The sequence below is a fragment of the Mus caroli genome, unplaced genomic scaffold (genome assembly GCF_978045245.1).
Source record: "Mus caroli unplaced genomic scaffold, Mus_caroli_1 scaffold_9, whole genome shotgun sequence".
NCBI lineage: Eukaryota > Metazoa > Chordata > Mammalia > Rodentia > Muridae > Mus > Mus caroli.
The window spans coordinates 2,630,970-2,657,801 of record NW_028227264.1 but is presented as its reverse complement, the minus strand read 5'-3'; the positions used below and the strand labels follow the sequence as shown (position 1 = coordinate 2,657,801).

At 39.1% G+C, this 26,832-nt stretch overlaps 1 protein-coding gene across 15 annotated transcripts in view; it reads left to right on the top strand.

Annotated features, from left to right (window-relative positions):
* Syne1 (spectrin repeat containing nuclear envelope protein 1) overlaps positions 1-26,832 on the top strand; it is a 504,890-nt gene that overhangs the window by 111,279 nt on the left and 366,779 nt on the right. For 13 of the 15 annotated variants that reach the window (XM_085842609.1, XM_085842616.1, XM_085842617.1 and 10 more), the window contains 6 exons: positions 6,045-6,128; positions 15,223-15,243; positions 15,729-15,821; positions 17,055-17,233; positions 20,853-21,049; positions 24,549-24,658. In XM_085842609.1, the coding sequence (XP_085698735.1) occupies positions 6,045-6,128; positions 15,223-15,243; positions 15,729-15,821; positions 17,055-17,233; positions 20,853-21,049; positions 24,549-24,658 (684 nt within the window). The remainder of the gene's footprint in view (positions 1-6,044; positions 6,129-15,222; positions 15,244-15,728; positions 15,822-17,054; positions 17,234-20,852; positions 21,050-24,548; positions 24,659-26,832) is intronic. The other 2 variants (XM_085842615.1, XM_085842611.1) reach the window with 1 other exon arrangement.

The following is a 26,832-nucleotide window of genomic DNA, read 5'->3' as shown; positions in this document are numbered from 1 at the left end:
AATCCCTTGGAACAAGAATAGAGCACTCAGAGAGATATTGTTACATCCCATAGAACCAACAGAGTGCAAACAGCATTAGCAGAGAGCAGTGAAATACATTTTCATTACATTATTGAAACTAAAATATGTAGTTCTTTAATATTAGAATATGTCTTTTCCATATCAGAGTAGAAGAGTAAGTAGCTCATAGATGTAAAGGATTTTAAAATAAATACTTGCTACAATTAGGAAACAGAGTTAAAGCGACACATGAAGTCTGGAGTTGACAGAGCTTCCCTTTCTTTTATTATGATCTTTTTGATAAAACTGTGTTCTTGTGAAAGAAAATAAATGTCAGTAAATGTAACTTCTTGTAGGCAGAGGGTGGCATAGAGAGGGATTGGCACATTGATTGACTTGTAACTCATGTTCAAGTGATCCTCAGGCTCTGCCAAGTCGAGGAGTATCTGAGATGACAACACTCTTTGAATGTGATCTATCTGGTAGATAAATGTGCTGGTTTAGTCCCTACCACCATACGTTGACAACTGCTCACACAGGTAATGCAGAGACCATCAAAGTTCTTGGAATCTGCCACACTTCAGATCATCCTGTGTAGCAGTAAAATCCAAGCTCTATATTTGAACTCTGAAGAATGGGCAGGAGCCATCACCTAGGCATTCAGCCTGCTCCAATCTCCTCCAAATAGAAGGAGTCTAAATCTCTCCTGAAGTGTTCTGTCCTTTGGTTAGACTTTGTAAAGTCTAGATGAAGGGCTCTGCTTTTGTGGGGACTCCAGAGTTCATTCTAGAAAACGGAAAATGGAACAGTCCATAAAACAAGCAAATTTGAGAGGTTGACAGCAGTTATAGAGACCTAACTTTGGGTTCTGTTTCCTCCAGGATATTGCATCTAGAACAAGCAGTGTTGTGTTCCTTCCAGATACCCAGGGGCCTGGATTTCCTCCACTTATCTCTTATATCTTTGTAACCATTGCCACAGAGATGATTGAGTTTTTATTTATTTTTTTCTGAACATAGTAAGTGGTAAGACTTCATTGGAAAATACAGACTGGTGAGAATTCTGTGCAAATCCTTCTGGTTGCACAGAGCGGCAGCAGATACCTAGGGACAGATTCTTACCACCTCAGCTCACCTTTAATTTTTGCTTTTGGTCATAATGAGAGGTGTCTCCATGCATACTGTAACAGCACTGCTCTGCATTGCTGCCTCAGGCTTGAGTAGAGCTGAGCAGTTGATCTGTCAGTCTTAAATTTGGGAGAATTCTGGTCACAAGCAATCAAACAAAAAAAACCACCAAAAATCAGGATTTTTATGTAGTGAATACAGGAGTCTGGGAATTGGTGCTTGTTTCTGAAGCTTTAGAAAGTACATTTCTGAGACATATATGGTGCAGAGAGCAGTGTCTCAGAAGCATGCCAGTAAAGTCCCCGTAGGACCTAGTTCTAGTTGCCCTCAGCAGAAAGTTCCAGTAGCACACCTTTGGTTAGCTTTCTTCCTCCTTTGCAATCTTACTCCCAATACATTCTTCCTCTTTAGCTACCTGGGAATGCCTCCTCAAACAGCCACATATACCCAATTGTTGTGCTGTGGGATGAGCCCAACAGATCACATGTGAACAGCCGTGTAGCCATATAAATCAGCTAAATAAACCAGACAAGTGCTAGCATAAGAGAATATCACATTGAAAGTGTACTCCCCTGACTTCTGGACCCAAATCCTCCTAAATTTACCTGCAGACTGAAGGAGCCTTCACATGCGTGTTGCAAGAGTACACCTGACTTTCTAAATGAAAGGCATCTCTGCCATTGTATTTGACCTATTGTCTATGAGATTTTTTTTTCATGGTCAGTTAAATTCTGGGTTAAATTATTCTGAAAAAAAAAAGTAATCGACTTTTGTTAAAACATTCCTCTGTGTGAGTGCCCTACTCATTCATGTATAGTTAGAATTACAGGACCACAAAGGCTGCAAACATTTTCATAGCTTCAGTTGGCAGAGAGGGAGAATAGGATTTAAGGAGAACTTCTGATCTGACCTTTTCATTATGTATTCATATTAAGCCCTTTAAGATTCTCATGCACCTAAACTGAAGTTACACGGAGGTTATAAATATGTGGTTTCTGCTTTACACATGCCTGTGTGCTGTGATCTAGCATCCCCATCCCATGGAGGTGGAGAGCATGGTGCAAAGGAATAAAGGCCCTGGGTATTCTTTCAGAGCCTTTTCAAAGCAAGACTGTTAACAAAGCATTGCCTTAGGAGGATTGGCACAGCAGGGAATTCTGTAATTATCCCAGAGTGGAGGTAGCTCTGTGGGGAGCACTGCCCTGCAGGCTTCTGGCTCTGATAGACATTCAGGAAATGTGACCAAATGGTTTAGCTTTCTTCCTATGGCTAACATCCCAGGGTGAGGTCTCTGTAGTCTAGTCCCATTTAATAACCAGCAGTGGCTTCCTTGGCTTTGATTTTATTTAAGGAAATTATAAACATTTTAAAGTATTCTTCTTAGATTCCCTGTTTGGTTGAGTAGCAATTGTGTGACATTTACAGAATGTGAGCATTTGCCAAGTTGAGGATGGGGATGGTCAACAATAGGGACACCACAGGCACATAACAATGACTGTGGAGAAGGATTTTTTTAAATCTGTTTTGTTGATCCAGAAGCAAGCTTTTTGGATAACTCTACCACTTTACATTCGGGGAGCCTAATAATCCACTCTGATATGAACATGAACAGTAGATAGTTGGAGGGCTTGAGCACCAACAGCCCTTCAGGTTCACTAAAGATCCCAGAGTGGAGGTAGCTCTGTGGGGAGCACTGCCCTGCAGGCTTCTGGCTCTGATAGACATTCAGGAAATGTGACCAAATGGTTTAGCTTTCTTCCTATGGCTAACATCCCAGGGTGAGGTCTCTGTAGTCTAGTCCCATTTAATAACCAGCAGTGGCTTCCTTGGCTTTGATTTTATTTAAGGAAATTATAAACATTTTAAAGTATTCTTCTTAGATTCCCTGTTTGGTTGAGTAGCAATTGTGTGACATTTACAGAATGTGAGCATTTGCCAAGTTGAGGATGGGGATGGTCAACAATAGGGACACCACAGGCACATAACAATGACTGTGGAGAAGGATTTTTTTAAATCTGTTTTGTTGATCCAGAAGCAAGCTTTTTGGATAACTCTACCACTTTACATTCGGGGAGCCTAATAATCCACTCTGATATGAACATGAACAGTAGATAGTTGGAGGGCTTGAGCACCAACAGCCCTTCAGGTTCACTAAAGATGCCTCAATTCTGCTGTGTGTATTGCCTACTGGCAAGCTAACATTTCTCAGATCTGCACTCTGAATACAACACTACCTTATGTCTCTGGAGAAACACAGGTGAGTGAAATACGGTTGATGCTCTCAAAGAGGTTACAACATGTTGAGAAGAGCTACTCACTAGGGCTGGGTATTGTATGAAAATCAGATACAAATATGAGCGAGGATAACACAAAGGATGCTTATCTCTTCTTCACTGATCCAGTGTACACCTGAAGAAGAAAGGCAGTAAGAAGGCATTCGCTGACTAGACATCAGATTCTACAAGAATGCCCAATTTATAGATGTACTTAGAATGGTTGGTATGGGGTATTCATAGTGATAAATTTAATAAAGTCAAGAATAGATAGAGCATAGTGGAATTTTACAATATAACTTAGATGTCCATGTCAGATATGGAAGAAAGCAGGGATAATTCAATAAATAGAATGGAGGAACACAAATTTTAAAAAAATCATGAAAATTATTCTCTAGAGCTTAAACATATGTGCACACAATTCATATCTGTTTGCTTTTGGAATCTAATGGTACAAGGTCTTGCCATATTTAGAGAAGATAGGTGAACATCTTTTAGATAACAGAGTTTTAAAAATAATATATGATAAAAAGTTCTGGGTGTGATTGTTTTCACTTAATGTGACTAAAATTAAATTAAGAACAAAGAAAAATAAGGTGACATAAGAAGTTGCCCACTAGCCTAGGGCAGACACAGTTTACAGCGTGAGAGACTTAAAACATGATTATAGCAAGGATATATAAAGTACATTTACTAATCAATAAGATAGCAATGACCCAATGGAAAACTTGGACAGGAGATGTGGAAAGAATATGACAAAAGAAATCCACAGGTTAGAGGAAGACATGTTTATGCCAGTGCTGGTCAGGGATATTCAGATGAGCACTTGAGTGTATACAGTACATAAGAAGAATTGAAAATTTGGAAAAACCATCTGTCAAATCAAATTCTGAAGGGGGTTTATACCAATTATCTTTGCAATGCTTGCAAAAGAGAACATAGCATAGTATACTGGGAAAGTATGCCATTAAACATTGAAAGTCGTATTGTCCCTGACTCAGAAATTCTAGGGGTAGTAAGCCCAAGAGAAACTGTACTTTTACAAAATCTGAGAAGAAATGTCTTGGAAAGGATCCGGTTTCTATCAGGAGAGAGTAGACACATTTATGCATACCTGGCTGACTGTGAATGAGGACCCTTTGAGGAAACAGGGAAGTGTAGGGAAGACTCAAGGGGTAAGTACAGAGATACCCTTTAACTAAAGACAACAGCTCAACATTTAGTGTGTTTCTTTTTCTTGAGATATGGCCTCAGTCTCTAACCCAGGCTGGCCTTGAGATCATGGTAAGCTTCCTGTATTAGCCAACTTTGAACTAGGACGACAGATGTGAGCTGTTGTGCCTTCCTTAAAATAAGTACTTTTAGGACTGCATTTAAATGAATTGAATCTATCTAGAAAGGCAAAATGTTTGCCAAGAGTGTAGGAAGACAGGAAGTAAGAATGTATCTGGGTGGGATGAAAGAACAGAATGTTGGTACTTAGGAGTCTTGACTATCTTAAGGGATGGATTCACAATGCTTTGGCCATGGTAAAGCATAGTTAATTATATAAGCTAAGCCTGTGCTCTATGCATGGAGCGGTTATGAGACAGTCATACATTGATATAAATAAGTTCCTAGGAAAGGGCAATAACAACCATATAAAATATCTCCTATTATAATTTTTAAAAATTATAATCTAAAATTATCATCCATTGGAAACATAAAGCTTGTTTTTGAAATTTCTGGTATGTTATTTAGAGCTCTAGGTTCACATGGAAGAGGGCCACTCTACCAGATGAGAACCTTGAGAAAAATGACGTCATCTCATTAATGCTGGTTGTCTCAGTAAACAAAACCATCTACTTCATTGAAATTCCTTTGGGTATTTATGCTAAGTGTGATAGACAATGCAAAGAGTGAATTTCATCATGTAAATAGAGCATTGAACAGACACATACAAGAAAGAAAGAAAGAAAGAAAGAAAGAAAGAAAGAAAGAAAGAAAGAAGAGAGGGAGGGAGGAAAGAAGGAAGGAAAGAAGGAAGGAAAGGAGAAAGAAAGAGAGAGAGAGAGAAAGAAAGAAAGAAAGAAAGAAAGAAAGAAAGAAAGAAAAGAAAAGAAAAGAAAAGAAAAGAAAAGAAAAGAAAAGAAAAGAAAAGAAAAGAAAAGAAAAGAAAAGAAGAAACGAGAAGAAAAAAGCATTCTTGGAAATCTCAGTTTTACTCTTGGTTCATTTGCTCCAAATTTTTGGTCATTCAAATTAAGAAAGGACACTAGTAATGGTCAATATCCTTGCATGTCCTCATAGCTAAAAAAAGGGTATGACTGACCAAAAACACTTTTCCTAGAAATATGTCTTGCCATGAAAGAGTGACTGTGTCTATAGACAGCATGAGAATTTGCTGAACTTTAACTCGTGGAAATCAGCTGGGAAAACACACTGCAGGAAGATAATCTACTGATCTCGAACTTCTATTGAGAACCGTATGTCTCGCAAGTACTGCTGGGATGCCACGCTTTTACACACTTGCTTCCCTCCCTGAGGTGGGGTCATGGTGGTTGCTCTTCAAGTCTCTTCAATATATATGTTAACACAGCTGGATGGAATCTGAAGCCTTGTAATGGTCATACCTGTCCTCACTGCTACGGGTTTCTTTCCCCAGCCTTGTGAACAAGGACACCGGGTGAAGCGTATTCATGCTGTGGCTAACATTGGCACCGCACTCAAATTCCTTGAAGGAAGGAAGGTAAGAAATGAAATGAAATGGAAACACTGGAGGGAAAGCTTGGGTCTACTGACTTTCTAACTGTTGTCTTTGGGGTATAACTGCACGCTGTCTGTACTACATGAGGCAGTCGAGTAAAAAAAATTAGATTTACAGAAATGTTGCAAAAAGGAGACCACAGTTCACTTTACTCAACTCCCTCTGGGTTAAGAACATATGAAATGAGCCTGGCAGTGGTGGCACATGCCTTTAATCTCAGCAATCAGGAGGCAGAGGCAGTCAGTTCTCTGAGTTCAAGGCCAGCCTTGTCTACAGAGTGAGTTCTAGAAGCTACGGCTATGCAGAGAAACACTGTCTCAAAAACACAATAAAAAACAAACATAAAAAACATATGTAATGATGGAACTATTATCAAAATAAGAAAATTTAAACTAATGCAACATCGTTAATGAAAGTATAGACCATGGTCTGTGTACCACTGTCCTAGGATTCAATCCAACACCACACCATTCATCTCATTGTCTCTAACTCTACAGCAAGTCTCCATGCTCTCTAGTGTTTCATGACCTTTGACACTTTTAATTCTGCTAGTTAGTCATTTTTGGGAACTCTCAGTTTGGGTTTATGTGCTGTGTTCTTCTGACTAGATTGCAGTTCCACATTGTTGGCAAGAATTCCAGGGAAGCAATATTAAATTCTTCCCAGTACATTTTATGAATGGATCTAGGCTTCTGTTTTAATTCTCATGGTGTGTGGACATCCATCACTTGATAAGTTAGTCTCCTAGTCTGTTTTCTGTGGCTATCACAAAATAGTTAGTATTGGATAATGTATAAAGAAGACTAGAACATCACTTTCTCATGGTTCCAGAAGCTGGTGCATCTAAGAGCCTTCTGACTGTATCATAATATATTGTTGAACATTGCATAGTGAGACAGAGTACCCATGTGTCAGTCCAGGTTTATTCTTCCTGCCCTGAGAGGCCCCATGCTAGCACCCTAATCTGACCCTAGTAACCTGTCTGAGAGAGATTCAACAAATACTATTGACATGAATTTAAAGATTATATTTTCACATGAAAAGCCAGGAACACATGGAAATCACAGCAGGTTGTGTCTAAATGTTTTTATATGAGGTAGGTTGCATCTGAATATTTTCATATGATAATGTTGCTACTTTCTCACTTAGAGTTGAGAAATAATTTTAGAGAGATAATTGAGACCATGCTATGATTTAATTCTCAAATTTTTTTTTAAAGATTTATTTATTTATTATATGTAAGTACACTGTAGCTATCTTCAGACACTCCAGAAGAGGGCGCCAGATCTCGGTACGGATGGTTGTGAGCCACCATGTGGTTGCTGGGATTTGAACTCTGGACCTTCGGAAGAGCAGTCGAGTGCTCTTACCCACTGAGCCATCTCACCAGCCCACCTAATTCTCAAATTTTAACTCCTTCAAATAGTTATTGTTCCACTTGCTCACTGATGACTTTATGTTCTACACACACACACCCACACACAGTATTCTAAAAGGAAATAGACTACTTATTAACTAATTATTTCTTTTTGTATTAACTCTATATATTTGATTTATTTTCTGGTCATAGTTGATATGTTTCTGTGCTGTGTTATTGTATTACTTTAGCTTTGGCTGTTGAGAGTCCTTCAGCTGTGTCTGCATCCTATAGGCCTGACTTCATTTCTTTTGTATCATATGGTCATATGTGTTTTAGATTATCTCATATTTTCCCTCCCATAGGTCTGAAATTGACCCCTTCTCCAAGGAGGTTTTCTTGGTTTTGTTTGTGAATGGTATCTATGAGCAAGATCTGTTTGCTGGATACGTGTGTGGCAGCTGCTGGGGTGCCATTGCAGTTAGGCTCTTTTAGAAAACAGACCTAGAAAATAGGTGACTTTTCTAATACATATGTTCATACTTTTGTAAACATCTTCCTCCCTTTCCCCTCCCCCCTTTACTTACCACACACACACACACAGAGAGAGAGAGAGAGAGAGAGAGTTTTCCTACATGTGTGTGTCTCTTTGTCTCTGTCTGTATGTAGATAAAATACTAATTCTCATGAATACTTCTGATTCCAAGCCAGCACCAAACTGTTTCCTCTGGCCTTTTATGCTCATTTGTTTCAGCTGTATCTGATAGTGAGTAACCTAGATTTCATGAGCAACATACTCTCTTCTTTCAAATCTAATCTAAATGCAAACTAGTTTCAGAATTGCTAATGCATGCACCAGTGGGAGTCTCTGTACACATCTTCCTATGTTTGACTTTACAGTTGGTATCTATCAAAAAAACAAACAAACAAACAAACAAACAAAAAAAACAAAAAAAACCCACTTTCTTTGTGGCCTAGGTTAATTTGTCCTTACCTATTTGCTGAAATATATTTAAATTTCTCTATGTAAAAGACTCATGCTCATTTGTTACTGTTTATATTCCATTCTGCTGCATGCGCACACACACACAGCCTTGAGTTTCTTGCTTATTGGGAGAAGTTAGCCATCATTATTGCTCTTAGAGTAAAAGCTTAACAGTACTGTATGCTCTCTCTGCACCTTCCTCCACTCTTCCATGTCCATTTGCCATATTCCCAACCTTCAGGTACCCAGTCTCTAGTTTCTGACTCCCTTTTTCTATTTCTGTCCATGAGCAAGGTGTGTTTTTGTGCACCTCCTTTTTTCTTACATGAAGTTAGAATACTGTAGATAATATTTTGCTTTTCTATTTAGAGGTGTATTTAAGAAATCATCTTAAATCAATTTATATAGATTTCCTTGTTCATTTCTTACACTTATATAGTACTTCTCTGCCTAGGCAAGGCATAGTTTATAAACTATTCTCAGTTCTGATTAATTTTCAATTAGAAATAATGATGTAGTTTATAACAGTGAGTAGAAATGCCTGCACAGCAATGAAGATATATATCCAGGTAGTTCCCTAGATGTGGCTACTAGGTCAGAAGGTATGTATGCATGCATTAGATATGGAAACATTTCCTTCCCAACAGGCTGCAGCTCTCAGATTTTGCCTTATCTACTTTGTGGGAGTAGAAAATGTCTGCATGGAGCAATATCCAGCCAGCCTTATAGACGCATATCAGCAGACTTCCAGAAGTCAGGGTGTTTCAATTACTTTCTCGCCACTCATATTCTCTGAATAAATTCAATACTCCACAAATGTGTAATTAAATATTTTCTTGAACTTGCAAACTTGAAGCAAAATTAGCTTGTATTCTTTAAACAGTTTACATTTGGGTGAGTTGATACCATGGAAAACCACAGGCAGAGGGATATGCGTACAGACAGCTATAGTTTCTTTTGTGCAGTGTTGACACTGTATCCAGAGCTCTCATCTCTGACAGTGTGATTCTGTTCTCAATCACTGTCAGTGAGTTTTCCACAGAAAGTAGAATGGACATGATATTAGAAGCTTTTAGGCTATTCCATGCCCCATTTACCTGTCTGGCAGCAGTATTGTATTCTATTCTGAGGAATAGTGAGTTATCAGTATAAGAACAAAGTTCTTCCTCTTAATAATGTCTGAGTAAAAACCTTAATGACACATTATAACAGGTATCATTTATAAAGAGAAGGCTTCCTTTGCCAGTGTCTTATTTCATAGACCAGCCATATATCACTTTTAAAAATGTAGGAATCATGTATTAAATATCAAATTGACAGCATAGAAAATAATGCAATTCAGTTTCTGTCAAACTTTTTTTTTTTTAGATATTTTCTTTATTTACATTTCAAATGCTATCCCGAAAGTTCCCTATACCCTCCCCCCACCTTGCTCCCATACCCACCCACTCCCACCTCTTGGCCCTGGCATTCTCCTGTATATTAAGGGCATATAAAGTTTGCAAGACCAAGGGGCCTTTCTTCCCAATGATGGCCAACTAGGCCATCTTCTGCTACATATGCAGCTAGACACACAAGCTCTGGGGGTACTGGTTAGTTCATATTGTTGTTCGACCTATAGGGTTGCAGACCCCTTCAGCTCCTTGGGTGCTTTCTCTTGCTCCTCCATTGGGGGCCCTGTGTTCCATCTAATAGATAACTGTGAGCACCCACTTCTGTATTTGCCAGGCACTGGCATGGCCTCATACAAGACAGCTATACCAGGGTCCTTTCAAAATCTTGCTGGGATAGGAAACAGTTTCTGGGTTTGATGGCTGATTATGGGATGGATCCCCAGGTGGGTAGTCTCTGGTTAGTCCATCTTTTCGTCTTAGTTCCAAACATTGTCTCTGTAACTTCTTTTATGGGTATTTTGTTCCCTATTCTAAGGAGGAATGAAGTATCTGCCCATTGGTCTTCCCTTTTCTTGATTTTCTTGTGTTTTGCAAATTGTATCTTGGGTATTCTAAGTTTCTGGGCTAATATCCACTTATCAGTGAGTGCATATCTAATGACTTCTTTTGTGATTGGGTTACCTCACTAAGGATACATCCATTTCTCCAAGAATTTCATAAATTCATTGTTTTTAATAGCTGAATAGTACTCAATTGTGTAAATGTACCACATTTTCTGTATCCATTCCTCTGTTGAGGGACATTTGGGTTCTTTCCAGCTTCTGACTATTATAAATAAGGCTGCTATGAACATAGTGGAGAATGTGTTCTTATTACCAGTTGGAACATCTTCTGGGAATATGCCCAGGAGAGGTATTGCTGGATCTTCCAGTAGTATTATGTCCAATTTTCTGAGGAACTGCCAGACTGACTTCCAGAGTAGTTGTATAAGCTTGCAATCCCACCAACAATGGAGGAGTGTTCCTTTCTCCACATCCTCTCCAGCACCTGCTGTCACCTGAATTTTTGATCTTAGCCATTCTGACTGGTGTGAGGTAGAATCTCAAGGTTGTTTTGATTTGCATTTCCCTGATGATTAAGGATGTTTAGCATTTTTTCAGGTGCTTCTCAGCCATTCAGTATTCTTCAGTTGAGAATTCTTTGTTTATCTCTGTACCCCATTTTTAAATGGGATTATTGAATTTCTGGAGTCCAGCTTCTTGAGTTCTTTGTATATATTGGATATTAGTCTTGATTGGTAAAAATCCTTGCCCAATCTGTTGGTGGCCTTTTTGTCTTACTGACAGTGTCTTTGCCTTACAAAAGCTTTGCAATTTTATGAGGTCCCATTTGTCAATTCTTGATCTTACAGCACAAGCCATTGCTGTTCGGTTTAGGAATTTTTCCCCTGTGCCCATAACTTCGAGGCTTTTCCAGACTTTCTCCTCTATTAATTTCAGTGTCTCTGGTTTTATGTGGAGGTCTTTAATTGACTTAGACTTGACCTTTGTACAAAGAGATAAGAATGGATCAATTCACATTCTTCTACATGATAACTACCAGTTGTGCCAGCACCATTTGATGAAAGTGCTTGTTTTTCCACTGGATGGTTTTAGCTCCCTTGTCAAGGATCAAGTGACCATAGGTGTGTGGATTCATTTCTGGGTCTTCAATTCTATTTCATTGATCTACCTGTCTGTCACTGTAGCAGTGCCATGCAGTTTTTATCACAATTTCTCTGTAGTACAGCTTGAGGTCAGGCATGGTGATTCCCCCAGAGGTTCTTTTATTGTTGAGGGTAATTATTGCTGTCCGAGGTTTTTTTCTTTTTCCAGATGAATTTGCAAATTGCTAGAACTTCAAGTACTATATTAAATAGGTAGGGAGAAAATGGGCATCCTTGTCTAGTCCCTGATTTTAGTGAGACTGCTTCAAGTTTCTCTCCATTTAGTTTGTTGTTGGCTAGTGGTTTTCTGTAGATTGCTTTTATTATGTTTAGGTATGGGCCTTGAATTCCTGATCTTTCCAAGACTTTTATCATGAAGGGGTATTGGATTTTGTCAAATGCTTTCTCAACATCTAACAAGATAGATGATCATGTGGTTTTTTCTTTGAGTTTGTTTATATAGTGGATTACGTTGATGGATTTCCATGTATTAAGCTTTCCCTGCATCAGTGGGATGAAGCCTACTGGGTCATGATGTATGATCATTTTGATGTGTTCTTGGATTCAGTTTGCGAGGATTTTATTGAGTATTTTTGCATCGATATTCATAAGGGAAATTGGTCTGAAATTCTCTTTCTCTGTTGGATCTTTATGTGGTTTAGGTGTCAGAGTAATTGTGGCTTCATAGAATGAATTGGGTAGGGTACCTTCTGTTTCTATTTTGTGGAATAGTTTGAGAAAAGTTGGAATTAGGTCTTCTATGAAGATCTGATAGAACTCTGCACTAAACCCATCTGGTCCTGGCCTTCTTTTGGCTGGGAGACTATTGATGACTGCTTCTATTTTTTTAGGGGAAATGGGACTGTTTAGATCTTTAATCTGATCCTGATTTAACTTTGGTACCTGGTATCTGTCTAGGAAGATGTCCCTTTTATTCAGGTTTTATATTTTTGTTGATTATAGCTTTTTGTAGTAGGATCTGATGATGTTTTTGATTTCCTCTGGTTCTGTTGTTATGTCTCCTTTTTCATTTTTGATTTTGTTAATCAGGATACTGTCCCTGTGCCTTCTAGTTAGTCTGGCTAAGGGTTTATCTATCTTGTTGAGATTTTCAAAGAACCAGCTCCTGGTTTGGTTGATTCGTTGAATAGTTCTTTTTGTTTCCACTTGGTTGATTTAAGCCCTGATTTTGATTATTTCCTGCCATCTACTCCTCTTGGGTAAATTTGCTTCCTTTAGTTCTAGAGCTTCTAGGTGTTCTGTTGGTCTGCTAGTATATGCTCTCTCCAGTTTCATTTTGGAGGCACTCAGGGTTTTGAGTTTTCATTGTGTCTCATAAGTTTGGGTATGTTGTGGCTTCATTTTCATTAAACTCTAAAAAGTCTTTAATTTCTTTCTTTATTTCATTCTCCCTTTATTATCTTTTAAAATGCTGGATTCGTGGAAGGATATTGTGTGAATTTGGTTTTATCATGGAATACTTTGGTTTCTCCATCTATGGTAATTGAGAGTTTGGCTGGGTATAGTAGCCTTGGGCTGGCATTTGTATTCCTTAGGGTCTGCATAACATCTGTCCAGGATCTTCTGACTTTCATAGTCTCTGGTGAGAAGTCTGGTGTAATTCTAATAGGCCTGCCTTTATATGTTACTTGACCTTTTTCCCTTACTGCTTTTAATATTCTATCTTTATTTAGTGCATTTTTTTCTTCTGATTATTATGTGTTGGGAGGAATTTCTTTTCTCGTCCAGACTATTTGGAGTTGTATAGGCTTCTTGTACGTTCGTGGGCATCTCTTTCTTTAGGTTTGGGAAGTTTTTTTTTCTATAATTTTGTTGAAGATATTTGCTGGCCTTTTAAGTTGAAAATCTTCATTCTCATCTACTCCTATTATCCATAGGTTTGGTCTTCTCATTGGGTCCTGGGTTTCCTGGATGTTTTGAGTTATGATCTTTTTGCATTTTGCATTTTCTTGGATTGTTGTGCCCATGTTCTCTATGGAATCTTCTGCACCTGAGATTCTCTCTTCCATCTCTTGTATTCTGTTGCTGATGCTCACATCTATAGTTCCAGATTTCTTTCCTAGGGTTTCTATCTCACTTTTGGTTTTCTTTAATTTGTACTTCCCTTTTTAGGTCTTGGATGGTTTTGTTCAATTCCATCACCTGTTTGGTTGTGTTTTCCTGTAATTCTTTAAGGACTTCTACCTCTTTAGCAGTGTTCTCCTGTATTTCTTTAAGTAAGTTATTAATGCCCATCTTGATGTACTCTACCAGCATCATGAGATATGATTTTAAATCCGAGTCTTGCTTTTTGGGTGTGTCGGGGTATCCAGGACTGGCTGAGGTGGGAGTGCTGGGTTCTGATGATGGTGAGTGGTCTTGGTTTCTGTTAGTAAGATTCTTATGTTTGCCTTTCACCATCTGGTAATCTCTGGAGTTAGTTGTTATAGTTATCTCTGGTTGGAGCTTGCTCCTCCTGTGATTCTGTTAGCCTTTGTCAGCAGACCTGGGATTCTAGATGTCTCCTGAGTCTCAGTGGTCAGAGTACTCTCTGTAGGCAAGCTCTCCTCTTTCAGGGAAGCTGTACAAATATCTGGCATTCAGACCTGCCTCCTGGTTGAAGATGAAGGCCCGGAACAGGGCCTGTCCCAGAAGATGTCTTGCCTCTGCAGTCTGCAAGCTCACCTGCACAGACTGATTTCCGAGGGACGTGGGGCACATGATGGCTCTCTCATGTACTCTGGTGGTCAGAGCCCTCCCAGGCAGACACCTCTCCTCTGGTGGGGAAGGTGCCTGGATGTCTAGAGCCCGAAACGGAGTCTGTCCCTGAAGCTGTGTAGCTTCTGCAGTCAGCTCGTCCTTTGCAGTCTGTGAGCTGACCTGAGCAGACTGGTCTCTGAGGGACCCAGGACCCAAGATGGCTCCCTCACCTGCTCTGAAAGAGCCCTCCCAGGAGGACTCCTCTCTTCTGACAGGGAAGGTGCCCGGATGTCTGGAGCCTGAAACGGGGTGTGTTCCAGAAGTTGTGTTGATTCTACCTGTCCCAGAAGCTGTGTCACTTATGTAGTCTGCACTCTCACCTGCTTAGACTAATCTATGAGGGACTAGGTACCAAAGATGGTTCCCTCACTTACTCTGGCAGAGCCCTCCCCTTGTCTGTCAAACTTTTAATCAAGAAAAGTATTTATAAACTTCTGAACTTTGTTAATGATATATTCTTTGAAAACCTGGCTGAGAGTTACTGAGCAAAGAGTCCGAGATGCTGTGGATAGCCTTTTCCTGTCTTTGCTAGGGATTGTGGGAAGAGTATTGAGCAACACTATTTGCATGCTGGGTGACTGACAGAGTGACTCGCTCTCTAAGCTTATAGCACTCCTTAGAAAATAACTTTTATAGTTGGAAAAGCATCAGGAATAAGTATGGGCAAACAACTCTACCCTCAAGGCTCTGTGTTTTCACCCCAGGGAGCTAATGATCTCTGTCCTGCAGCTACCCGACTTTCCTCTATTTCTTCCTAAATCTCACTCCCTGACAACTGGGCTAACTGGTCTACCCTTTGTCTCCAATGACAACTGAATACTGTTGTAGTTTGTTCCCATGCGCACATTATTTTCTCTTTTTGTTTTTCATGTCAGTCCATGTACAGAGGATCACCGGTTAGTACACATTTTAGAGATTTCAACTGCTGACTTTTATAGGTAAAGGAGAACCTAAACTTCTCTGCTGTTTGGTAAAAAGCATCAAAGTAAATTTATCTTTTAATGCTACCTACCACGATTTCTTTTTCTTTAGTCAACTTCTAAATATATGAAGAATAAGTGGTTCTTTTTGTTTGTTGACTTTTTTTTTTTTTTTTGCAATTCCTTGCATGGTGCTACATTGTTATGTTTTCTAACTTTAAACGAAATAAAAATTTGAGGTCTATCTTATATTTGTTTTCAGTTTGTAAGTTTAACAAATGCTCCTGAAAATTTCCTGAACCCATGTGCCTGTTTGTCTCTATGGCTTCCTTTTTTCTGTGTGTGCCAGAACATAGGCATGACCAAATGCTATTCTTGTCTAACAACACCTTAATTATTGCACCATCAAATGAGTCACAATAGTCTGGTAAATTATGAGCACAACTTTTCTTTTTAAACAGATTAAATTAGTCAACATTAATGCTACTGATATTGCTGATGGCCGACCATCAATCGTTCTTGGGCTGATGTGGACCATTATCCTGTATTTCCAGGTATTTTATTACATTTGGTATTTTGCCTGATGCAACATCAAAGAGGGAAAGGGTGGCAGATGTTCAAAATGTTCTCTTTTCCATGCCCTTTGGTTAAATCTTGACGCACAAGCATTCATATTGTAAGAGAAAATGTTCTGCTTTCCCCACTCCAGTGTGTCATGTGTGAACCCTCTACCCTTATAAAAGAAAGCAAAGGCAGCCAGAAGTAATCATGTCATAGTGGAGATATGAGAAGCATATAAAGAGCTTAGGAAAATGCTTTATATTTACCTGGGCAGGGAGCATTTTAAGTCCTATTAAACATGGTTGGGGGAAATTAACCTGCCTTTGTCTTTAGACTAAGTAACCACTAGATTTTACATTATTAATTACATCAGTCTCTTTTTCATTGGTATGATAAAACAACCAAGGCTCTGTTTATAAAGAACAGGACAACATGTGGCAGCTTTGGAAAGGGCTCCTTGCTTCATCACACCATGGCAGTGACATCATGGCAGGGGCATGAAAAGGAAAGAAAAGTGACATGATGAGAGATCATAGAGACAAGAGAGGCAAAAGGCTTGCACTCCTGAGAACTAACCCTAAGACTCAGCAGCTCCTTCCCAATGTGGCTCCCCCAAGTGGTTCCTTCAAGGATCTACTTTTGAATACATCGGTACCCCTCAATATCACCACACAAGGGACACATCTCCTAACCTTAATGAAACAGCTCAAACTATACCACTAATGTATCCACTCAGCTAGTTAATATATATAGAAATAAACAGTGAATAAATATAGGAAAATAAGTATCTTAAACAGAGATGTGTGTAAGATATACCCAGCAAGGCAATAAGAAAGACGAAAAGGGTTGGAGAGATGGCTCAGTAGTTAAGAGCACTGGCTGCTTCTCTAGAAGACCAGGGTTCAGTTCCCAGCTCCCACATGCCTGTTCATAACCTTCTATAACTCCAATTTCAGGAGATCTGATGACCTCCTCTGGCCTCCACAGGCACACATGGTGCATATACATACATGAAAACAAACATTCATACACCCCAAATAAAGTAAATAAGCCTTTAAAAAGTAATTTTTAAAAAAGGCTAAGATATCAACCATAGCCTATAAGAACTAATATTTTTTCAGGGGTATATAGGATGTTCAGATTAATCATTCTCCATTAGCATGTAAGCTCTGAGAAAAGATGAGCAAGGGTCACTTGAACTGTTTTCTGTTTGCTCTCAAACACAGATAGAAGAGTTGACCAGCAACCTACCACAGCTGCAGTCTCTGTCCAGCAGTGCTTCCTCTGTGGACAGCATGGTCAGCACCGAGACTGCCAGCCCACCCAGCAAACGAAAGGTGGCTACCAAGATCCAGGGAAATGCCAAGAAAACTCTATTAAAGTGGGTCCAGCACACAGCAGGCAAGTAAGTGTCAATGGTCTGCTTAACCTGAAACCTAGTAATAGTCTCTAGGCCAATTGAATGTTCTCACTGCTGCCCGTGGTTGTGAAATTGGAAGTGACATTTGTATGAGCATTCTTGCTTCAAGCATTGTTTCACTCTCCTCTAATTAAACTAGAAACACACATGTAAATACCCAGATGGCTCAACCAGTAAAACCACTTGCTTGGAAGCCTGATGACATGAGTTAGATCCCAGGAGAATAGAAAGGAGAGAAACACTCCAAATTGTCCTTTGGGCCTCCACATGCATACCAGGGAGCACTCCCAGGGTAGTAAAACCTGAATACAGCATACAGTCACACTCACACTCCAGGAAAACACTGTAATAAAATTCATTCTTCACTTATGTGATTAAGCCAGATTCATAAAATGGATTTATCATCCACCTTTGATTCATAGCTTGAAGGCTAATTCTAATTAGGCTGTTGTTCTGAATTTCAACTCTCATTTAAAAATATTTCAAAAAGTTCATATGTGCTTACCCCTTCATTAAATCATTGTGTTCTAATTAATGGCAATGTAAGCTTAGGGTTAGATCCTGGGGAAAAAACTTAGCATTTCCTGAAACTCCCTAGACACCTTCCTCCCCCCACCCCGCCCCCGCCCCCATTTTTCTGCTTTGGTCTTTATCTGGAACACTGAATTTTCTATCGACTCTAGCATTATTTTATGCAACCTAAATTTACATAGGTCTACATTTTTATTAGCATGGATATAAGTAAAGTAATGTTAGCATCTTCTTTTAGCAGATTTCATGGGGTTTGATGGTCATGACTGTTTTGTGACTTGCTGATACCGAGGATAAGTTTTTTCACCTAAAAGTGATATTTTCATTTCTTCTTCCTCAATGACACAGAAAACAAATTTGTTTTCTCCCAGGTTTGCTTGCATAAAGGCCAATCTGAATCCAATTATCTACTTCTGGAACATAGTTATAAACAAGACCTTATTCTGAAATATTGGGGCACTAAATAGAGGGAGCTCATTTTTTTTTAAAATGTTCAAAGAACAAAATTCAGCAGGAAGGAACTGGGCAGAGAGGATGTAATTAATATTAGTAATGTATGTGGGCTTGACTAGCTTTTAAAATGTGTTGGTGGTTTTCCAACTTGGGAGGCTATGACTCAGATGTCATAGAAATGTTTCCAAAAGTAAAGTTCTGCTTCTCTTTATAGTCGATAGTAGAAGCTAAATTTGGAAGCCCTCCTGCATGGCTTATGTACTACTTTATTGGAACCATATTGGGCACCCCTGCATCTACTGCAGTCTTACTGGACAGAGAGCAGACACAGCCTAGGCAGGCTGGTGGTCTCCTGCTTGTATTCATCACGATCTGCTTATATGACGGAGGCTGGCATGAATATCAGTATTGTGGCACATCAAGGTTATGCCTGTAACTTGCCTACTGGTATCAGTGAAAATTTTTTTCTTGTCTTGTCTTTAAATATATATACGTGTATGTATACATCAGGGTCCACTTACTCTAAGATAGTATATATTTAAGGAAACAGTATATGTTTCATTTGAATAATGTAAGTCCAAGAAAAGTCAGAAAAAGTTAATTATATGGTGACTATTCATTAGCTTGCTTACATATTCTGTTACTACAAATGTAGTCTGTTAAAGACTAATTTGTAGTCACCTAATGAGACAAACGCTTCACATGTAGAAATGTGAGCAAAGGCAGAGTGTAAGGAGCAAGATGGAGAGGTAATATTCAAATCAGCAGAAAACAGGGATGGAGTGTAGCGGGTATCAGATGTCTGCTGGAAAAAAAAATTACATATATACTGGGAAAGTAGAAACTAATTAGTTAAGAGACTATTCAAATCTGCTTTATATTTACAAAAGCATTAGCAGATAGTTCTACCATATTTATTTTATAGTAAACAGTTGTTCAAGGTGCTACTTTTAGCACTTACATTTTTTTAAAGATTTATTTATTTATTATATATGAGTACACTGTTGCTATCTTCAGACACACCAGAAGAGGGCATCAGATCCCATTATAGATGGTTGTGAGCCACCATGTAGTTGCTGGGAATTGACCTCAGGTCTTCTGGAAGAGCAGTGCTCTTAACCTCTGAGTCATCTCTCCAGCCCCTAGCACTTACATTTTTACAGTGTATACTGATGCAGTATGTTTGAGAACCAAGTTTGTACTTTTCAGGTTATGATTGGAAGGCACTTAACAACTTTATCAAGTTACCCATGAGTGTTTCAGAGTCTATATTTCATGAAAACCCCGAGAACCTGCTAAAAACTAAATAATGTTTCTGTTTCATTTAGAAACATCTATAAAGTTAACAAGACAATTTTTTTAATTCAAATTTATTAATTGACTTATTGACTCTGTGTGTGTGTGTGTGAGAGAGAGAGGGGGGGGTTGGTTATGGCACTGCATTCATGTGGAAACCTGAGAACAACCCCTGGGCTGTGGTTCTCTCCCTTGTAGGATCAAACTAAGCTTGGTGGCCTGGCTTTCAGAGCAAGTGCTTTTACCAGCTTAGCTGTTTCACTGGCCTATTGAGACCATTTTTTCAGAAAAGAAACTATGGAAGATTGTATTTGCCAAGTGTGACCTAAGTGCTGGTGTGTGTAGCTTTTACCCTGAGCCACAAGGTTCTGCCCATGCTCAGTATCATCTCTGACATTCTCTTTCTGAGCTACCATTATACTTGGTAAGTTACACACGCACTGCAAGAGTGTGCTGCTTCTATTTTCAATAAGAAAATGTTATCACCAGCTTGAACAACTGCATCAATTAGAACTGGTTTTGCATCGATCAAATTTACCACCAAAAAAAAAAAAAAGATTCACCACTAGGACATTTCCCTCAAGAAAATTAGAGAGAGAGAGAAAGAGAGAGAGAGAGAGAGAGACTGTAGGCCATTTAATTAGTAAAGTAAGTGCTATATAATGTAGTCAACATAAGTGCATGACATTGATTTGCATATGGAACTGCGTCAATTTGTATATGTTCTGTGTTGATTTGCATATGTGCTGCACTGACTTGTATATGTGATTGTATTGATTTGTCTGTGTATTCTATAATGTACTTGACATGACTTAAATACATCATCTATTAAAACCTGTGCTCAAAGGACAAAGTGAGACTCATTCTATTTTACATCTTAATATTTTTCCCTTTTAGAAAAATTTTCACACATTTTAATTCTATTTGCATTACAAAAGCAAGCATAAAATGTGTTTTAAGTGTCTATAATAATAATGAAAATATATTGTTTAGAAAATAGCTCATGGTAAGATTCACCTCCAATTCAGTCAGTCAGAAGTGTGAGACAAGAGAATTGGCAGGTCCAAACTGAACTACTTCATAAGACTCTCTCAAGGAAAATTAAGAAAAGAAGAAAGGAAAAGAGGGAAGGAAAAGAAAGAAAAATATGTCATTAAAATTTGTTCATCTTAATAATTATAAAAAATTTGATTGCTTTACCATGTCTTTGATTGACATGGTACATCTCTGGTTAAAATGACTGGGTTTGTTCAAAACCATAAAGTGCTATGTTAGTGTTACCAGTTTGGATGGTGATGTTGTTTTCTCTGTTTATCACAATAAGGCAGATGGGAATAGAAGTAAAAGACTTCGGGAAGAGTTGGAGAACTGGGTTGGCCTTTCATTCAGTCATCCATGCTATCCAGCCTGACCTGGTGGACCTGGAGAAGGTGAAGACTAGATCTAACAGAGAAAACCTGGAGGACGCCTTCACGATCGCTGAAACACAACTGGGCATCCCCAGACTGCTTGATCCTGAAGGTACACCAAACAATCGAACGATCCTCAACTGACATATGTAGGCTGTAGCATATTTGCATGTACCCAATCCACACATTTCATGAATTTTGAGATCCCATTAAGAAACAGGGCCCCGAAGAGTACACAAAGGAATGATAAGTTTCCAAGGTCTATTTGTCACCCTATTGAGGAAGAGACTATGATCTCAATACTCCAAACACCTCTTTGCCATTGGCATATCAACCTTGTGAACAGAGCTTAAAATATCCTGTTGATGGCTCTAAATTCATATTTCTCAAATACCCAAAGATCATGTAGCTCTGAGGCCTCATCAAAGTTTCTTGGAGGAGTAGAATGTGGTTAATGCAAAAACACAGTTGATCAAAGTGCTAAGAATCAATATCAGTAAAGTCTGCCCCCTTCACCCTCCACATAAATCTGTATCCTTCCCACCTCCCCTGGGGTAAGGGAACATGTAGAAGAGATGGCAGAAAGCTTGTAAGAGTTAGTCACTGGGGAGAATAGGATTGAGCAGTACCTTTCAGAACAACAGGACCACTGTACTCATGAACTCACAACAGCTGTGCTTGGGTTGTCTGCACAAGATCAGATCAGTCAGCATTGTAACATTGAGCTCATGAATACATGCCATCCATAACTAAGGAACTACAGACAGTTGATGGCTTCTGGGAATGGGAGAGTCACTTTCCTCTAAGGGTGGAGTTTCTGGTAGATCAACCATGCTCCTGTAGATAGCGCTACACCAGGAATATATGGGCAATGCAAATTGATCTGATAGGTTATTTTTTTAAGGGACATGAAGTTTGAGGGTAGGGAGGTAAAAGTGGATCTGGGAGGAGTTGGAGTTTGAATATGATTAAATTATATTGTATGAAATTCTCAATTTTTTTTTAAAAGAAAATCTGCTAAAAAGGATTTCATGGTAGATCTGTGAGGGAGGAGAGCTGTTGAAATAATTACCTATAAATCACCAAAATCTTGAAAAAATAGAAGTTCAGAAAAGAAAGATCAGAAAAGAAGGGATCAAAACAGAAATATCAAAAAAAGCACTTAGAAGTACTAAGTACCCACTGATCAACAAAGTTCACCATGGAAACTCATATTCATCATTCCAGTTGTTTGGCACATGATTGGAAAGGCTAGCCATTCAAAGACATTTTAGAAATACACTTGGTTCTTTCAATCCTCCAGAGATAATTCTGATTCATTCAATGAGTGTTAATAAACGAGTAAGTTGTTTATTATGGTAAATTTAAAACATCAAATTAGATTATCCAACTGCTATAGATAATTTTTTATTTGCTTGGCAATTATGGACTTTCTACTAATTAATGTATAAATATAAACAGTAAATACAAATTTGTTGCAAATGAGATTTCAGAATGAGCTCGTACCTCTACAACACACAAGATTTTATTGCATTTCCAAGAAACCTCACAGAGACCTGTATGGGCTCACTCTGAGATGAGAGGCCCAGGAAAATCCCTGGTTGAATGAAGGATCTAGATTAAAATAGAATAATACCCATGATAGTAGTTTGCATACATTCATAATACACACACAATGGAATCTTAGGTATGGATAAATTACACAGAATCATAAAAATTTATTACGTCACAGCATATGTCATACATTAAATATAGATTTTCTTTCTCTTCACATTTCTTGAAGTAATTTTACTCCCTCTTCACATTGTATCTACATCAGGGATCTTGATGTTGAAAAATTTACATTTAAGGCATCTCAGGGATTTCAGATCTTTTGTTTCCTTAGTGACTCATGGGAGTTGTGTCACTTTTTAGGTCCCACATTAACGGTCTCTAGAAAAGACATCTGAAGTCTAAAGGGGTCTTTGTGCGGGGCCATGGGTGTGGGGGAAGAGGGGAGTAGAAGAGAGTGCCCATGTCCGGCCAGAGTTCCTGTGTTCTGGTGGGGTGGACATAGGGGGACTGCTGGTTGCTTTCCACGCAGCCCAGGGTGAGCATCTGGCTTTGTTAGACCACTGACCCCACATGGCAGGTGTTGGACAAGGGGAAGCCCCAGGTATCAGGTTTTTAGTCTCTGACATCCCAGGCTGTATACAGCAGAGATTCTGAGAACAGAATAGGGGCCCCTGGCTGCACTCTGCCCTGGAGATAAAGGAAGAGGGCACCCGGGGGAAGGGGGTGGGGCAGTGCGCTGGGTGGTTCCCAAGCAAGTGAGAGTCCTTAGTTCAGTCCATGGCTGCAGTGTAGGAAGGCCTCCTGGGAAAATCTATCCCTTTGTTCAAGTACCAAGGGCCTTCATGATCAGAGACAGTCTATGGTTTTAGAGCTTTATTGTAGAAAGACACGGGGAAAGAGAGAAGGTAGAAAGAGAGAGGGAGAGGCAGGCCATGGCCATGAGGAGAGAATGGGAGAAAAGAAAGAGAGAGAAGAAAGGCTAGAGAGTAAGAAAGCTTAAAAAGAGTGATGAGGGGCCAAGCAGCCCCTCTTATAGTGGGCTGCTATCTTGCTGTTGCTAGGTAACTGTGGAGGAGTCTAGCCAGAATGCCAGGAGCTTGGGACACTGTCTACATAACTACTAGCCACATGCTTCTCTTGTGGGGGCTGTGGGGGCGGTAACTTCAACAAGAGCTGGGGGTCCAGGAGACATGATCAAATGCCTTCTGTTCCATGTAGGTGGAAATTACCAACCACGGGTCCTAACAGGGTTGAAGACCTCAGCTTGACTGGAGACCAGGCTGTCTGTGCATAGCCCATTGCCCCACATCTTTATAAACTAATGAGTTAATTTTGTATTTGATTGTGGCATTTGGAGTTTGTTTCATTTGCTTCTGGCTGCATACATTGCTTTGCAATACACTTAGTTACATCTGAATGGCTTATATAGCTCCTCTTCCCTATTTATAATTACTGAGTATATAAACATTTTTGCCTGACTTATGCTGGTTTTGCATAAACATCAGGAGCTTCAACAACCATGATTGAAATGCTTTAAGGCTGTCTTTCAAGAGAGACTCTGTCTAAGTTACTGTAATTTGGAGCACTCTACAGTGAAGAAGCTCTCTGAGAAATCAGGTAGAGCACAATGTATCGCGACAGGTTCTTTGTGATGGGCAAGAACATTTATGACTATGCAAGCCATCGTGAGTGTTACACATTCGGGCATTTTGATCCCACATGCTCACTCGGGTTTCCAGTTTGACGTGTTATTGCATGTTTATTAACTGACAGGTGCCTAAGTAATCGTGCAGCATCTTGGATGAATGATTAATTTGTCTTGAAATGACCTACCAAGAGCATGTGCTATTTCCCCAAAAGCTCTCTCTCAAAAATGTTGCTTACAGGTGTGATTAAATTTCCACTCAGTATCATGTAGACTAAACTGTTCTTACCAGTAAGTTTGTTTTCTGCTTGGTACAGGGTAGGAGTTTGAGGTACAGTAACTATATTTCAAAACTTATACTAACAAACATCTGAAGGGAGAATTAACTTATATTTGAGTTTTATTTTTACAGATGTGGATGTGGACAAGCCAGATGAGAAGTCTATCATGACTTACGTGGCCCAGTTCTTAACACAATACCCTGACATTCACGGTGCAGGCTGTGATGGGCAAGAGGATGATGTAGGTATTCGTCGTCTCTGAGGAGAACACACACTTATGCATGCATAAAGTTTTTAAAAAGTGAAGCAGACTGAACTGTAATGTGAGACCAAAATAGTTGCAATTGAGTAAAGAATAAATAGTGTATATAAGATGGGGTTAGCAAAGATTTCTCTGGCACTTATGCCAGGTGCATCAGAGAGAACATTATAACGAAATTGAAATTAAGGAGAGGCACCAGTTTAAGATTCTAATAGATCACTTCAAGTATACATGTAGTCTGGAAGTTCCTTCTACTTAATCTGCTGCAATTTAATTTAGAATTTCAAAGTTTATGTATCATAGCAAACATGAAAGTAAGGAATAATTCACACAAATTCTAATTGCTCATTGTGATTAGATTTTTTAGCTTTCAATAATTTAAATGACATTTTCACTTCTTAGCATGCTCAGATGACCTATAGTCACTGTCATAAAATTTAAAATTGTGGACAAAAAGAAAATGTATTTGACCTTCTAGATAGAATCTGTTCTGGGAAATGTAAACCAGAGGATTATGTTGTTATTAATTCTGGAAATATTTCTGTCATAGCATTTTAGAAAAAAATCACAGTACCCATACTTCAGTTGTTTAGAAAAATAACCGTAGTTATTTTTCTGTTAATATGAAAAAAAACTCTGTGCAGATCACTGTATGCATGGACAATAATCTAATTGTATAAATTTAAACATTGCAAATTTCCAATTATCTATGACAAATAGCAGGATGAATTTTTCTTATAAGATTATTTTCAGGAGTGGAACTCCTATTCTCATTTGAATTTCAAATTGTCAGTGGTGTTTGAAGTCTTGTTCAAGCTTCCGGGAAGAAAGCCTGTTCAGCTGGCATTCATTTCAACATAGCAGATGCCTCGTATCTGAGGATATAAACACCGATGGACACAATGTTCTAATGTTCTGATACTTGAAACTTCTATTGCATTCTTTTATACTACAGCACAATGGATTTGCCACAAAGTTCCAATTTTATTTTAAGTCTAAATCCTGCAGAGCAAATGATGAATGGGTTTCTGAGATGCCTTGGTGTCCATTTCCCAGATTTCAACTGCAGTTTGGGAGCTGTTGGAGAGTATCAAGAGAATGCATATAAAGCAATTGTTTTTAAGGGAGTAAACAACAAATGTATTTTTCATTAGTTATAAATAAATAAACAATAAAATCTTATAAACAGGTCTAAGAAAGAAACAGTAAGGGAACAGAAGTTAAGTTTGCAACAACATATATTGTGCTAAAGATCAAGTCAGTGATTCAGGATAGGATGGAGAGAAGCTGCAGTTTCTTTCAGGATGCTCTTGGGCCAAGTTAATAGAGTGCTTGGTAGAACTGTGCTTTCTAGAACTATAGATTGGGGAAACTTTTGTTGTTGTTCTTTCTAGCATCCAGGAAGAGACCCACTACTAGAGCAGTTTATTGTGATTGTAAAGCAAATGTTTCCGAGAAGCACAGGAAAGACTCAAATGAAGGCTGTGCACTTGCTAGGGTAGCTCCACACTAGGGCATGGTAGCTCAGGTCTCCAGGTTTTGATGGTAAACCTGGACTTGCAAGTTCCTGTGTAAGTGAGGAATTTTATTTAAAGTACTGGATTTCCACACAACACAGGTTTCCAGCTTGCTTTTGTATGCTCCCCAGGTACATTTATGAGTGATCTGGGTTTTCAGTTTTTCTAGTGGGCATGTCTTTGATAAGAACAGTCTTTTCAGTTGTGAGCTGAACGGGATTGCAATCTCATAGGAAAAACAACAATATCAACTAACCTGACCCCCTACAGCTCCCAGGGACTAAACCACCAACCAAAGAGTATACACGGAGGGATTATACACGGAGGGATCCCTGGATCCAACTGCATATGTAGCAGAGGACGGCCTTATCTGGCATCAGTGGAGGCCCTTGGCCCTGTGGGCTTGATGCCCCAGCGTAGAAGGATGCTAGGGTGGCAAGGCAGGAGTGGGTGGGTGAGTGGGGGAGCACCTTCATAGAGGCAGGGGGAAGGGAGGATGGGGTAGGGGGTTTGCAGAAGAGAAACCAGGAAGGGGGGCATTTGAAATGTAAATAAATAAAACAACCAATTTTTTTTTAAAAAGAACTTTTTAGACAGAATGGCATGGTAAACGTATACTTCCAGTTAAAAATTTAT